Here is a 16,464-nt window from a genome sequence, read left to right as displayed (position 1 = left end):
CTGTTATTCATCCTTGAAATGTGTGAACAAACTGATAACTGGTTTCCATCTCCGTATTCGGACACTGTCGGCTCTGAGCTCACATTGTACCTTTCCACGAAAAAATAATTAAGGAAAAGTAAAGAACATATAAGACGTATTTTAAGGAGGCAAAAGCTTTTATTTTTGCTTAAAATTGCTAAAAAATAAAAAAACATGTAACGGCTTATGATGGAATATAGGCATGATGAAAATAGTAAGTCTACCTGCACATAAACATTGAAAAACTTGGTCATGAATGTAAGTTGTTGGCTTCCTTTTTGGATCCATCTGTCTCTTTTTAACATGGGAGTGGCCACTGTCTGTTAATGGATCCATTAAAAGAGCTGAATTTAGTGCACTCATATGCCATCCGACAGTACATAGCAGATCACAGTAGACATGATCTAGAAGGTGATGACATACTGGTAGTGGTTTATTAGGTCAATTTCTGCTGACAGGTTCCCTTTAATGACATCCATTAATGGAATGGAATCCTATGACACCACAATGGAACTTTATGATATCACAATAAAACCCTAATAAATCACAATGGAACATCATAACATCAAGATGGAAAACTATTACATCAAAAAGGAACTTTATGACATCACAATGGATGTGACTATGGACTTTAGCTTCTGTTTTTGGCCTATGATCTTACGTAATTTCCATGAAAAATCTACATTAAGGCTGCATTCACACTGCCGCAAGGGGGAGATATATATGGCCGATATACGTCCCCCATAGACGACAATGGGCGCACGGCGCCCTACGGGAGCGGTACGGTGCAGCACACGTGCGGCACTGTACCGCTCCATACCCGGGAGAAAGTTAGGACATGTCCTATCTTTTCCCGTATTACGGTGCCTTGCGCCATACATCCCTATGGAGAGCTGCGCTCACCCCCTCCTCCTCTCCCCGCACGCTGCCGTTGCCCACCGTTGCAACGGCAGTGTGAATGTAGCCTAATACAAAGTTTGTTTACAGATTTGGATGTGGATTTTTCACTTGTCCACAGACTTTCCTGACAAAATAAAGAATGCACACATAAGTCTCCAAAGGTTGCAGCAAAAAAGTGACATGAGCATTATTTTGTTTATGCATCGCACAAAATAAAAAAAAGCATAGGAACTTTGTTACCAGCTGCTACACCACTAAACTATCAGCCCCTTCAGGTATGAAATGTTCTTTCTAGCAGTCCCTCTGGTGCACAGTAACACCAACACTGCCCCCCCCCCCCCATGGCGTAATGGGGAAATAACCTCAATTATTGGCAGTTCACTAGGAACTACGATTATTTCAGGGCTTAAATGCCAGAAAACTGATAAATGTCCCCCAAAGTTAATGAGCAACCGTGAAAAACGGAAGCCAGACTGAGGCAAATGGGTGTGCAGGCTAGTGAGTGGTTGTTTGTGAACGAGCCGGCACAAAGAGCCAGCTCATTCGCATGAACGATGTGAGCCGTTGGCTCACTACACCCCTCCCTAAACGGCTCACCACACCCCCTTTAACCGGATAAAATTGGGTTAAAAATGGTACAGTATCGATGCAACTGACTGACCTGCGGCTCCCTATTATATATTTAATAGGGACATGTTCAGGAGGCAAAAGGGCAGACTCTTCTTAATGAGCAGAGCCTAATGAGCCGGATCACTAAGAAGAGCCGGACTTCCCATCACTAGTACAGGCAGCTGAATTGTAATAGACAATGGATAAAACCAATGAAACCATGAAACTTGTTTCCCACAGAGAACAAAGGCAGCACAGCTTTATTATTATTTCATAATTTTTTTTTCTTTTGGGTTATTTTTCACAAATCTCCTCACATCCCTTGAGAACCAATCATCTTCCAGCTTACTTTCTCCTCCTAGAGATTCAGCTATGAGAGCTGTCTTGTGATTGGCCCGCTTTATTGCCCGCTCTAGTTTTGTATGCATAAAGTTTTTCCCTCCTTCATCTTCCAGCTGCGGCGGTGACGTCAGGGCGCGTCACGTGACCCCTCCTTTCTTAAACAAAGTTGTGTGAGTCTTCCTTCCCTCAGTTCCTGAGGGGGCCGGGAAATGGCGGCCTGAGCGCCGTCTCCTCCAGTCCTTCCCAGTCCCCGCCGCGGCCATTCTTCCCACAGAGCGGGGAGGAGCTAGCTCCAGGAAATCCCTGACACGCCGGCCAGGGCTGGGCTACCACCTCCTCCTCCTCCTCACAAAGTTACTGTGTTCTCCCAGTTCTTCCCTTGTTATTATTAGTTCCCTTCCATTATTATTGAGCGGCCTGTATCCCGATGCCGGCGGCCCGAGCCTGAGCTGAGGAGCCGGGGCAGCACGCAGCGCCATGACTCGCTGGGTCCCCACCAAGAGAGAGGAGAAGTATGGAGTGGGTAAGTGCAGGAAGTGTGTGAGGACAGGGCTCATTGTGTGCTGCAGGGCTGGACTACAACTCCCAGCATGTCCTGGTCACAGTCGTAGTCTCACACTATAACTGTGTAACTTATACTGAAGATCATCCCCTCACACCAGGACCCTGTTCACACCTTAGATTGCGTCAAAGATACTCACAGAGGCATCTGGTGTCTGTGACAACAAAAGAAAGTCTGCACTACTTGTTCCCAAATGATGAGACTCCTTGAACGAGAGTTATAAGCTGCTGCAGAACCTCTCTAGCCAAATAGTCGCCAAAAGATTCATGGAAATGAGCACAAAGGACGCGATCACCAATAGCGACTACAGAGACGGGATCTGATTGCGCCTGTTTTGTGTTATTTTTGGTATAATAATCTATATTATTGGAGTATTAATGGTTCTGTATTGACATTCCAGGTTTGCTGTAGAGCCCAGGGGCTAGTGATGGGTAATGCTGTATTGGTATATTGCTGTATGCAGTCCATAGCGTCATATTGTGACTCAAATTTCACCACGACGCAGCGATTAGAATAATTCTACACTAGATGTATTTTTCCTCTACTTGTAGGATGCAAAGCAGCTGCACGTTTTGTCGTATGATGTGTGTTAAAGGGAAATTAGCTGTCACCACGGCCTTAGGTCTGTTTCAGAATGTAGAATGTTTCGTCATATTCAGACCAGGAATGGTGGTGCGTGAGACACAGGAATCGGTTTATTGGTGCTCTTTCAGACAACCGTCCGCTGATTGGATTTCATGGACCAATCACATTGTGGAGAATGTGGCTCTGAGCATCATTATGATATATAATGCAAGGAGTCCCTTCTTCCCTCCCAAACTCCAATCATCATAATGATATGGTGCTGCTGTTGCTCCAAGTTCCATATTAGTCCTTTATATCTTCCCCACTGCAGGTGTGTGATTCAAAGGCAGACCACAGCAATTTGTTTTAGCCCTAGTTATACATGATGTTGAGAGGTCCAGAGGGAGCAGGGCTCTGCATTCCTATACTGAAGGGATGCTGAGAGGTGCAGAGTGAGCAGGGCTCTGCTGTCCTATACTGACGGGATGCTGTGAGGTTCAGAATGAGCAGGGCCCTGCAGTCCTATACTGACGGGATGCTGTGAGGTCCAGAATGAGCAGGGCTCTGCAGTCCTATACTGACGGGATGCTGTGAGGTTCAGAATGAGCAGGGCCCTGCAGTCCTATACTGATGGGATGCTGTGAGGTCCAGAATGAGCAGGGCTCTGCTGTCCTATACTGACGGGATGCTGAGAGGTCCAGAATGAGCAGGGCTCTGCTGTCCTATACTGACGGGATGCTGTGAGGTGCAGAATGAGCAGGGCCCTGCAGTCCTATACTGAAGGGATGCTGTGAGGTCCAGAATGAGCAGGGCTCTGCTGTCCTATACTGACGGGATGCTGAGAGGTCCAGAATGAGCAGGGCTCTGCTGTCCTATACTGACGGGATGCTGAGAGGTCCAGAATGAGCAGGGCTCTGCTGTCCTATACTGACGGGATGCTGTGAGGTGCAGAATGAGCAGGGCTCTGCAGTCCTATACTGACGGGATGCTGTGAGGTCCAGAATGAGCAGGGCTCTGCAGTCCTATACTGACGGGATACTGAGCGGTCCAGAATGAGCAGGGCTCTGCTGTCCTATACTGACGGGATGCTGTGAGGTCCAGAATGAGCAGGGCTCTGCAGTCCTATACTGACGGGATGCTGTGAGGTCCAGAATGAGCAGGGCTCTGCAGTCCTATACTGACGGGATGCTGTGAGGTCCAGAATGAGCAGGGCTCTGCAGTCCTATACTGACGGGATGCTGTGAGGTCCAGAATGAGCAGGGCTCTGCTGTCCTATACTGACGGGATGCTGAGAGGTCCAGAATGAGCAGGGCTCTGCTGTCCTATACTGACGGGATGCTGTGAGGTGCAGAATGAGCAGGGCTCTGCAGTCCTATACTGACGGGATGCTGTGAGGTCCAGAATGAGCAGGGCTCTGCAGTCCTATACTGACGGGATACTGAGCGGTCCAGAATGAGCAGGGCTCTGCTGTCCTATACTGACGGGATGCTGTGAGGTCCAGAATGAGCAGGGCTCTGCAGTCCTATACTGACGGGATGCTGTGAGGTCCAGAATGAGCAGGGCTCTGCAGTCCTATACTGACGGGATGCTGTGAGGTCCAGAATGAGCAGGGCTCTGCAGTCCTATACTGACGGGATGCTGTGAGGTCCAGAATGAGCAGGGCTCTGCAGTCCTATACTGACGGGATGCTGTGAGGTCCAGAATGAGCAGGGCTCTGCAGTCCTATACTGACGGGATGCTGAGCGGTCCAGAATGAGCAGGGCTCTGCTGTCTTATACTGACGGGATGCTGTGAGGTCCAGAATGAGCAGGGCTCTGCTGTCCTATACTGACGGGATGCTGTGAGGTCCAGAATGAGCAGGGCTCTGCAGTCCTATACTGACGGGATGCTGTGAGGTCCAGAATGAGCAGGGCTCTGCAGTCCTATACTGACGGGATGCTGTGAGGTCCAGAATGAGCAGGGCTCTGCAGTCCTATACTGACGGGATGCTGAGCGGTCCAGAATGAGCAGGGCTCTGCTGTCTTATACTGATGGGATGACAGGGAATTGCATTTGCAGCAATATTCTTTGATTTTTCAGTTTTTGAGAGCGGGACGTTACAGTTTCCAGCAGCTGCACTGTGCATGTGCCGGGCCCCGTATACTGCTGCCTGCGCGTGCAGGCCGGGCCCTGTATATTACTGCACTGTATACTGGACTGTAATGCTATTGCACGTTTACTGTATCACATTAGTGATGAGTTTATACATGTTTTAGGCGCTTCTATATAGGAAGTTCATGTGAGTAATTTGCCAGCCTGCACTGAGTCACTGCTTCTAGCTCACTGCCAGCTTTTTCCCCTCTGTATAAGACATTTGTAGAGGATTTATCTCATGGGCACAGCTCCATTGATTAGTGAATATTTTGGCTCCTTTTCCTGCATTTGGTCTGGAGAAAGGAACCTTTGTGCATTTTAGGGTGCATTCACACACATGCGTTCTGGCGCATTCATTTCTATGTTATTATGCGTTTTCCTTTTCTTCATTGCTTGATGTGTAATCAGTTGTGTTAACATTGGGACAAAACTGCTTACGCTTCAGCAATGAATGAAAACTTAAATAACATTAAATAAAAGAACTGGAAAATGCATAGTAACAAAAAAATGCACGCATTAGGACGCCACCAGTAAATGCACAACTTCAGGCTTGGGCACGCAATGCAAATGGCCAACATCTTAGAGGGCAATACACAAATGTGTGTGTGCTGTTTATTTGCTTTGACTACTCCAGTTCTCTGGTTGTGTAGCAGTTATGTAAAAAGTGTGTAGTCTTTTGCTCTTTGTATTCCAGGTTTTTCTCCCCTGTAATTTTTAGGCTATGTCCACACAGAACAGGCCAGGTATGAGTTTTATATCAAGGTAATCAACATCAGAAATTGACACTGGGGTAATGCTACCTGCACTTTTAAGTCTTTCTAGTTGCAGGTGAAATCCTAGATTACTGAGCACTTCCTAAACTACAGCACAGATCATGTGTACTGTATACACAGAGGATTTTGCAGCAGTATGACTTCTGGTACGTGGGAACTATCCCATGGCAAGGTAACCTGTGAGGCTGCATCTGTTTGGATCCTTGTAACCTCTTCATCTTAGAGATTCCTCTCGCTGATTTCTCTGACCCAGTTACCATGAACCATTGATTTAAAATCTGTCAGAACTCTTGAAGTGTGGATGCTTCAATGATAATTTTGCCATCGGCAATTACTACCGTCCGGCCTTACCCATTTATGATCTGCTTGGCTGAGCATGCAAGTTTTTAAGAAAGGGAAAAGGGAATAAGTCACTTTGGGCAGAACGCTGGGCTATGTAAAATACAACATGTGAAAACCTTAAAGGGAACGTGTCATTACCTTATTCCACCATAGGCCCACCAACAGTACCTTGTTATGTATTATGCATGTCCCCTGAGGTCCTTCTGTCTTCTGAAGAATCATTGTTTATTCTCTTGTAAAGTGCAGTCAAGGAGGTGAGGCTGTTCATCCAGACAGTCAGGCAGCCCCTCCTCCTGACCACTGTATTCTCTGCCCACTCCAGACATTGTGGGTGCCAGACCGCCTGTCATCTCCTTCAAAAGTGAGATATTGTGCATGTGTGAAGACAGCACGTACACACAATGACGTCTCTGAGATCACAGGCATTGATGGAGATGATGGGCGAGCGTTTGGAGGCAGGACTGGCACCTGCGATGCTTGGGGTGTGCAGAGCACATAGATGTCTGCGGGTGGCACTGCCTGGATGAGAAGTGCTGGCACGTAGAAATATGCAACAAGGACCTCCAGGGTACATGCATTATACATCACACAAGGTCCTGTTGGTGGGCTTGGGGGGGAAAAGGGGATGACCGGTTCCCTTTAGGGTAAAATTTTTTAATGAGTTCCAATTGGAGATGAAAAAGAGACTCCTGTATCATTGGAGTGGGTAACAGTAATATAATCCCAGCTAGGGTTAGGCTAGGTCTGTGCTCAGTCTGCCACATCTGCATTGTAATCCCAGGGACTTTATTTCTGTGTAACATGTCACAAGAGGAAGTGTCTTAATGTGGCGGTGTAGGTTTAGCTTAGTAATGTTGCAGCAGCTGGTTCCCTCCTGCTCCGGGCGCTGTATGAGTGACATTGCTGCTGCTGCTGTGGCTCATCCCGTTGGAATGGCCTATAAGGCGCGCCTATTCCCCCAGCACTCGGTACAGGAAGGCCCTCTTCATCCTCGCCCCTCCTGTCTCATCCCTGACACTTCTCTGCTGCCTCCACACTGCACTTTCACAAGACTTTACTTTTTAAAATCTATCCCGTCTGCGGAGACTCAAAAAAAACCCCAAACTTGCAATCCTGGAAGTAAAACTTCTTGTAGCCGGTAGGCGCATTGTGAGAGGTTATTGACTTGTCACAGTGGCTTTCATCCAGACGGCTTGTTAAACTGAGAATATAAGAAAACCTGCCTAGAAGAACTGGTGTATCTGTCCAATCATCTCCATACATGACACCTATTTATAGGAAGAGGGGGGTGCTACAGGGGGAGGTTTATAGGAATAGTGGATATTGGGGTTTTGTATCCTTCAAGACAGACTTTAAAGGACACCTGTCATCAGGTCTCTGCCACTAGTCCTGTCACTACTACCTGTTGGAGCAGCTCACAAGGATCTCATCCCAGCCTTTATCTAGTTATTTCATACATTAATCATTGTAAAATCATCTATTCTTTATTATGTAAATGAGGCTGGTCACATGGTCAGAGGCAGTGATGTCACCCCTGTTACCCCTCCCCTCTCCTCCCCCTGCTCATGTCTGTGTGTAATGTATAGTAAATGCTGCATCCTCCTAATATACAGGTGAGAGACACAGACATCAGCTACACATGAATCTGACATGGCTGCCTGGAGCTGCTGTATCTCTCCTAAACACACACATGCACACACAGGCTGCAGGGGGTGCCAGTACCAGGAAGCACATCATTATACAGCCTCACATCATTATACAGGCTGTCAGTCAAGCACTGGGGGTGTGGCTGTGCCTCCCACTCATGAATAGAGTGGACAGCTTGAATTTGCTAATGACTCATTGGACATTTCACAGGTCATTTGCATACAGCTTTAGGACCTCATTGCTTAGGGTTACAGGCATGTAGAGGGACAATGAAGGGATAGAGGCAATGCTCTCTAATGGCAGTTTATGAAAATATATTTAGTTTAGGGGGGTTATTTTGCATGACGGGTTCTCTTTAAAGGGGTTTTCTAGTTAATCAGATGCATTTCACATTTTGTGTGTTTTTTTTTTTTTTTCTAACTGTGTGAAAACCTTAACCCTTTCCGGACACAGGCTTTTATTTTTATTTTCCTTGTACCAAGAACCTTTTATTTTTCAGTCGTCGTTCAGAGGTAGCATGTACAGGTCTTATCTGTAACCGCCCATTAGTATACTTGCATTAAGCTCCCTAAGGCCCATGTAGGAGTATTGTGATCACTAGGATATGCTACCACTGATAGGCGCAGGTCCAAGTGGTGTCCCGATGCCTACAATGAAGGGCCTGGTGCAGTAAGAATCCCCCTAAAGGCTAACTGCCCAGATGGTGTAATGGCTGCGGGATTTACCCCACCGTCAAATCTCCAGCTATAACGCAAGCATCTGAAATCGTTCGGTTTGTGATGTTTTATGCCATGATTTTACCAGGGGAGATTGTAGATTTTGCCATGGCAAATGTTGATTTCTGCACCATGACCCGCAGCATTTCAATGACCTGCAGCAGATGCTAAATCCGCAGCAGAAGCACAGGTCAGAGAGCGCAGCTCTGTAGTATTCATACAAGTCCTCTCACTCCTTGCTTGTTTGTGTTGGTATTGTGGAGGACTGGCCTTTTGTCGTACAATAGAGAAAGCCTCACAGCGTTCAGGAAAGTTCTGTATGGGATCTGCACTGCTCAGCCAGAATGTCCGGCCTCTGTCCAAGTTCCTATTGTTATGATAAAATATGTCTATTCTGGAAAGTTTGGCCATTGCCCTTTGTGATGCTGCCTCGTCTTCTGTTTTTGTAATCATGTGTATGTGAGATGCACAGACATGTATGTATTTTCATATGTGCCTGCAAATTAAGGAATTTATAGATGAATGTATACTAGATGTATAGTAGTTATATTGTAATGATTAATGAATAATCCAAGTTGCAAAGATAAGGCTGCGTTCACGCATTAACACATGGGATTCTTGGAGTTGCATTTGCTCTATTTTAAAAAACGAGGGGTCCTTTATCATACAACGTGCGCTGGCGTTTGATAGAAGCTCCGCCCCTCCGCCCTACCGGATACATCAGGTGGCACTGGTCTCCTTATATATGCGGCTGTGCTACTATACAATCCTACGCCAGGCCCTGCGTGGAGTAAAATTGCGCTGGAATGCCCTGCGCTGCCCCACTTCACACTTGTCCATGCCCAATCGAGAAATAATCACAATTCCTGCTGGTTTGCAAAAAAACTGGTGTATAAGTCTTTAGTAAATCTCCCCCATTGTGTCTGTACATTGCGGTAACGTAAATGTAGCAGAGTCCGGACCAGTGATATCTGCTGCGCTTTGAAAATTAAGGGTGCGGTCACACGTCGCGTTTACCGCATGCGTTAAAAAACGCATTGGAATAGCTGGAGAGTGATTTGCCTAATTAAACACCTCTTAACACTTGTGTTTACAAAACGCATGCGTTAACCGCGATGTTAATGCATGTGTTAACAATGCGTTAACAACCGCATGCGTTAACCTCGATGTTAACACATGCGTTAACAATGCGTTAACGGTTGCGTTTTGTAAACACAGGTGTTAGCAGCTGTTTAATTAGGCAAATCACTCTCCAGCTATTGCAATGCGTTTTTAAACGCATGCGGTAAACGCGACGTGTGACAGCACCCTAATACTGTCAACTAATTTTTTTTCAATGTTCAGGTTCTTGACAGGTGTTTTAAAGCCAAATTGGGATAGAACAAAAAAAAAGAAAGACCTGAGCTTCAGACCTTGTTAGGAAGTTGCATGGGGCAAGGACTGACTAGGACAAGGACATCTACCACCAGGATGAAGCACTGACATACTGCAGTGTGGCCCCTCTGGCAGATCTCCTCTTTTTTCAGATTCTTATGCCCCTTTTTTAAAGCTTTTAAAATTATGCATATGAGCCTGAGGGCTCTGGGCTCATAGGTGTTAATGGAGCCTGGAGCCCCTTGGGCTCATTTGCATAATGTTTAAAGCCTTTTTTTCTTAAAAACGGGACAGCATGGGAATTTTAAAGCAGAGCAGATCCTGCCGGAGGGGGGCGTGCACCCGTATGTCAGTGCCAGCTTTACAATCCTGGTGGTAGATTTCCTTTAAATTCTAAGAGCTTGACACGCTGATGCATTTATTCTGATTTATTCCTATTTGTTTCAGGAGCCTGTTCCACTTCACATAATATTGTAGCCTGTCAGGGGTTTATCTACTTATTTACGCAGATATTTGTCCTGGAAAGAAAAAAAAAGAAAGACACAGAAAAACAAATTGGTTTTGTTTATTGACCCCTTGTGGACCCAAGCTGCAGATTGACGACACAATGTGAGCGTTTTAATGGTTGGGCGGCTCGCATGGTACAGGAGCTATGAAAATTTACTACCGAAGTGTTATCTGTGGTTGTAACGGCAAATGAAATGGACTTGTCAGTGGTCATCCGAGGTGGATGGGAAGTCTTGTATCATACGTCTATATTTACCTGCTCCGTACAATGCGGCAGCGCGACTGAACCACAGAGCTGCTTGTTTATACCTGAGGCTATTGCCAGGAGTGTAAATTGTGACTTCCCCAAATATTTCTGTACAAAAACCAGGTATAACAGTAAATGTGAGAAGTTTTAGTATTTTATTTCACAACTTTTATAGCTCGGAGGAAAGTTTTCACATTTTTTTCTGACTTATTGTTCATCTGTGTTGTCAGAATATATTTATCTTGGAGACAACTTTTTTTTTTCCAGACTATTGCTGCAGGTATAGGATTCCAGGCTGCAGGATTGCTGCGGGTATAGGACTCCAGGCTGCAGGATTGCTGCGGGTATAGGACTCCAGGCTGCAGGATTGCTGCGGCTATAGGATTCCAGGCTGCAGGATTGCTGCGGCTATAGGATTCCAGGCTGCAGGATTGCTGCGGCTATAGGATTCCAGGCTGCAGGATTGCTGCGGGTATAGGATTCCAGACTGCAGGATTGCTGCGGCTATAGGATTCCAGGCTGCAGGATTGCTGCGGGTATAGGACTCCAGGCTGCAGGATTGCTGCGGGTATAGGACTCCAGACTGCAGGATTGCTGCGGGTATAGGACTCCAGACTGCAGGATTGCTGCGGGTATAGGATTCCAGACTGCAGGATTGCTGCGGGTATAGGATTCCAGACTGCAGGATTGCTGCGGGTATAGGATTCCAGGCTGCAGGATTGCTGCGGGTATAGGACTCCAGGCTGCAGGATTGCTGCGGGTATAGGACTCCAGGCTGCGGGATTGCTGCGGGTATAGGACTCCAGGCTGCGGGATTGCTGCGGGTATAGGACTCCAGGCTGCGGGATTGCTGCGGGTATAGGACTCCAGGCTGCGGGATTGCTGCGGGTATAGGACTCCAGGCTGCGGGATTGCTGCGGGTATAGGACTCCAGGCTGCGGGATTGCTGCGGGTATAGGACTCCAGGCTGCGGGATTGCTGCGGGTATAGGACTCCAGGCTGCGGGATTGCTGCGGGTATAGGACTCCAGGCTGCGGGATTGCTGCGGGTATAGGACTCCAGGCTGCGGGATTGCTGCGGGTATAGGACTCCAGGCTGCGGGATTGCTGCGGGTATAGGACTCCAGGCTGCGGGATTGCTGCGGGTATAGGACTCCAGGCTGCGGGATTGCTGCGGGTATAGGACTCCAGGCTGCGGGATTGCTGCGGGTATAGGACTCCAGGCTGCGGGATTGCTGCGGGTATAGGACTCCAGGCTGCGGGATTGCTGCGGCCGTAGGACTCCAGGCTGCGGGATTGCTGCGGCCGTAGGACTCCAGGCTGCGGGATTGCTGCGGCCGTAGGACTCCAGGCTGCGGGATTGCTGCGGCCGTAGGACTCCAGGCTGCGGGATTGCTGCGGCCGTAGGACTCCAGGCTGCGGGATTGCTGCGGCCGTAGGACTCCAGGCTGCGGGATTGCTGCGGCCGTAGGACTCCCGGCTGCGGGATTGCTGCGGCCGTAGGACTCCCGGCTGCGGGATTGCTGCGGCCGTAGGACTCCCGGCTGCGGGATTGCTGCGGCCGTAGGACTCCCGGCTGCGGGATTGCTGCGGCCGTAGGACTCCCGGCTGCGGGATTGCTGCGGCCGTAGGACTCCCGGCTGCGGGATTGCTGCGGCCGTAGGACTCCCGGCTGCGGGATTGCTGCGGCCGTAGGACTCCCGGCTGCGGGATTGCTGCGGCCGTAGGACTCCCGGCTGCGGGATTGCTGCGGCCGTAGGACTCCCGGCTGCGGGATTGCTGCGGCCGTAGGACTCCCGGCTGCGGGATTGCTGCGGCCGTAGGACTCCCGGCTGCGGGATTGCTGCGGCCGTAGGACTCCCGGCTGCGGGATTGCTGCGGCCGTAGGACTCCCGGCTGCGGGATTGCTGCGGCCGTAGGACTCCCGGCTGCGGGATTGCTGCGGCCGTAGGACTCCCGGCTGCGGGATTGCTGCGGCCGTAGGACTCCCGGCTGCGGGATTGCTGCGGCCGTAGGACTCCCGGCTGCGGGATTGCTGCGGCCGTAGGACTCCCGGCTGCGGGATTGCTGCGGCCGTAGGACTCCCGGCTGCGGGATTGCTGCGGCCGTAGGACTCCCGGCTGCGGGATTGCTGCGGCCGTAGGACTCCCGGCTGCGGGATTGCTGCGGCCGTAGGACTCCCGGCTGCGGGATTGCTGCGGCCGTAGGACTCCCGGCTGCGGGATTGCTGCGGCCGTAGGACTCCCGGCTGCGGGATTGCTGCGGCCGTAGGACTCCCGGCTGCGGGATTGCTGCGGCCGTAGGACTCCCGGCTGCGGGATTGCTGCGGCCGTAGGACTCCCGGCTGCGGGATTGCTGCGGCCGTAGGACTCCCGGCTGCGGGATTGCTGCGGCCGTAGGACTCCCGGCTGCGGGATTGCTGCGGCCGTAGGACTCCCGGCTGCGGGATTGCTGCGGCCGTAGGACTCCCGGCTGCGGGATTGCTGCGGGTATAGGTTTAGTTCAGCTATGGCAAACCTGTCGCCTGACTAATAGAACTGCCATAAGTGACATTAATGATGTATATATTCCCCCAGAGGATACAGAGGAAAGTGTGTGTGTGTGTGGGGGGGGGCCTGGGATGTATGAAATGAGGTATCCCATTGTATACCATGTTGTAGGCGGTCAATGTTGTGGATAGGATAAAAATTACCTAGAACTTGGAGCATGAAGAGCCTATGTATGTCCCATTGTGGTGAGTTATAAAATCTTCAGTGACATCTGCCAGCAAGTTTTGCTTTGTTGCCAGCTACACCCAGGCTGTAAATATAAAGTTCACTGCCTTCGGTTATGGCGCGGTTACAATGAACTTTTCCTGTATAAATAGGACTGGATCCAGTAGAGGGACAAGCCTTTTTTTTTTTTTTTTTTTTTTTTTTTTTTTTTTTTTTTTATACAGGCGGTCCCCTACTTAAGAACATCCAACTTACAGAAGACCCCCTAGTTAAAGACGGACCTCTCTGCCCCCTGTGATACCTGTGATACCTCTCTGGATGTTACTATAGTCCCAGGCTGTAATGATCAGCTGTAACGTGTCTGTAATGAAGCTTTATTGATAATCCTTGGTCCAATTACAACTACAATTGTCAAAGGGGCAAAAAAATGTTTTCTCTGGATCTACAATTATAAAATATACATTTTCGAGTTGCATACAAATTCACCTTAAGAACAAACCTATGGACCCTATCTTGTATATAAACCGGGGACTGGCTGTATAGGGGCGGTACACAAAAATGAGCATGATCCCTAAAATGACATTGGGTAGCTGTAGAAGAAGGCTGCACAGCTTATCATTGCCGAAAATACAATGGGTGCTTCCAATGTAGATAATACAGAAAGAGGAAATGTGTTGTAGATGCCTTAATCCTAAATTAATAGTCCTCAGTTTTGGAAATCAGTTAATTTCAGTCCAGTGTCACCCCCCCCCCCCTCACGGAGTATAATTTCATAGACTCGATTTGATTATGAAGAACCGTAATGAATCCAGACTGTTCCCTAAACGCAGGAGTATGACTTCCTCCCTGTGAGTATGTGGTAATGGCCCCCGGATTAGCTTGTCCTTATGATGAATGTAGTCTGCCTTATGTGATCTTGGAGGTGAGAGGGTGCCCCTCGTGTGAGCCTGACCCCCTATATCGTCTCCGCGCCAGCTGATTGCAATCAGACATGGCGCCTATTTAATTATTACATTCCTGCCGGCGCTATTTGCATTTCCTCTGACTATCCGTATTCATCTGATTATGTGCGAATCGCTCGGATGGGATAATTTTATTCCGTCAAAAGTTTAGAACAAAAAAGAAGTTGATTATTTTGTTCTTCTCATTTTTTTTTTCTTAAATGCTAATGTACTGCGGGGGAAAGAATATGTCATCACCGGCGAGAAACATTGATCATTTCTGAGTGTATAAATATACATTTGCTGGATTATTCTGTCCATTTTGCATTCACTTTCCATGTGCGGTGTAGACAGGTAAGGGCATTGATGCCCCCTAGACCTGATGTGACCTCTGCCATTACATCATACACATGGCTGTATCCTGCTCATGTGCAATCCCTTTTAAAGGCATGTTCTGACCATAGCCAAGGAGGACAATCCCTGCATTGCCGGGCCGTTCACTTAGAACAGCGGTTCTGTGTCCTGACCTGTGAAGTCCAGTAGGTACAAGACGGCACCATTGTTCAAACTCCATCAAATGCTGCGTAACATGGTAGAAAATCAGAATAATTAGGTTCAGTGCAGAAGCGTGCCCCCATGCAGAAGCGTGCCCCCATGCAGAAGCGTGCCCCCATGCAGAAGCGTGCCCCCATGCAGAAGCGTGCCCCCATGCAGAAGCGTGCCCCCATGCAGAAGCGTGCCCCCGTTTGGGTGGGCTAAGAGGAATAGCTGTCTAAAGAAAAGGACTATTACCATGAGCTATTGATGGTGTCTTTTCCCTTTACTAAAGGGGACATCGTTTTAGTTTTTTAGTGATGCGAATGGCAACTCTTTATCGTTTTGTGGCTGTTCACTCCTTGTTAAAGGGGCTGGTCCGGAATTACTTTTAATAACTTACGCTCAGGATAGGCCATCAATGATTGGAGGGCTGACACTTGACCCCTGAACTGAAAAGCTGTTTGACTCCCGGTTAACAAAGGCCTCCTTGTTCCTGTGGTGGCCAAAAGCTGTAACTACAGTCACGTTTTAATCTAAGCCACGGCTGCAATTACAGTGTCCGGCCACTAGAAAGTCACAGTGCAAACTACTTGTAGCTTGTAGCCTGAAGCTGAACAATGCACCCATGATCTGCTAATTCATATCCTTTCATCAGGAATATGCCCCACTAGTTATTCTTGGCCAACCCCTTTAATATCCTATTTCCAACCTAAAGGGCTTGATTCTTATTATTGTTCCTTTGGATAGGGGATAACAATTGTTAGATTTGAGTGTCCGTTTGATGTGGGCCCCCACAGATCAGATTGTTATCCCCCTAAAATAACAATCAAACTTAGTACAACACCTTAACTTTAAATGAATAGTTATTGGCAGAAAATATTTTGATTTTTGGGCTAGGAATGAAGCAAGAAGATCTCTATAAATGGAGCATTATGAATGAGTCGTCCTCCAACCACCACAAGTTACTTTGTATGATGTGGAGAAAATTAAATTTGCAGGTGGTTAGCCTGGATTTCATAAGCAAAGAAAGCTGTGAGTGGAACGGAAATAGAAGCCGCTCATAACAGTTTCAATAACTTTTAAGTCTCGAGCATTACACTGATGGGAAAATCACAATCTTATATTGTTTGACGTTTTTGGGATGGAATATTTTTGGCAAAATTGTGTCTGTTACCCTATGACATTTAAAGGGAACCTGTCATCACGAAGGACATTTTTAGTGTTGACAGGTTCAAAAAGGGCACGTAATGCTCTATATAAATCCTGTTTTGTTTATTCCTTAAATCATTTTACTTCTTTACAATGCTTTAGTTTATCTTGCCATGCTCCCTGCCAGAATCCTCTGCGGAGTCCCAGGGGTGGGAGTTTGGAATTCAAATCTAAATGGTTGTCTGCAGGAGGTGGGAGGGGCTGGTTTGAAGAGGAGTAAAAAGAGATGTAGACGGGTAAGTAGGATGAGATTGAGCAGGATTCTGGCAGGGAGCCAGGTAAAATAATCTAAAGGATTGTTAAGGAGTAAAACAATTTAAGGACTAA

General features: G+C 48.0%; 1 protein-coding gene across 2 annotated transcripts in view; it reads left to right on the top strand.

Moving 5' to 3' along the window:
* Nucleotides 1-2,009: 2,009 nt before the first annotated feature.
* The window catches only part of DOCK1 (dedicator of cytokinesis 1), a 221,354-nt gene continuing 206,899 nt past the window's right edge, over nucleotides 2,010-16,464 (top strand). For both annotated transcript variants that reach the window (XM_072129711.1, XM_072129712.1), the window contains exon 1: nucleotides 2,010-2,395. In XM_072129711.1, the coding sequence (XP_071985812.1) occupies nucleotides 2,350-2,395 (46 nt within the window). In that variant the 5' untranslated portion in view covers nucleotides 2,010-2,349. The remainder of the gene's footprint in view (nucleotides 2,396-16,464) is intronic.

Source organism: Engystomops pustulosus, chromosome 11 (genome assembly GCF_040894005.1).
Source record: "Engystomops pustulosus chromosome 11, aEngPut4.maternal, whole genome shotgun sequence".
NCBI classification, from domain to species: domain Eukaryota; kingdom Metazoa; phylum Chordata; class Amphibia; order Anura; family Leptodactylidae; genus Engystomops; species Engystomops pustulosus.
Note: the sequence above shows the minus strand (reverse complement) of the source record. Positions and strands in the feature narration are given on the sequence as shown.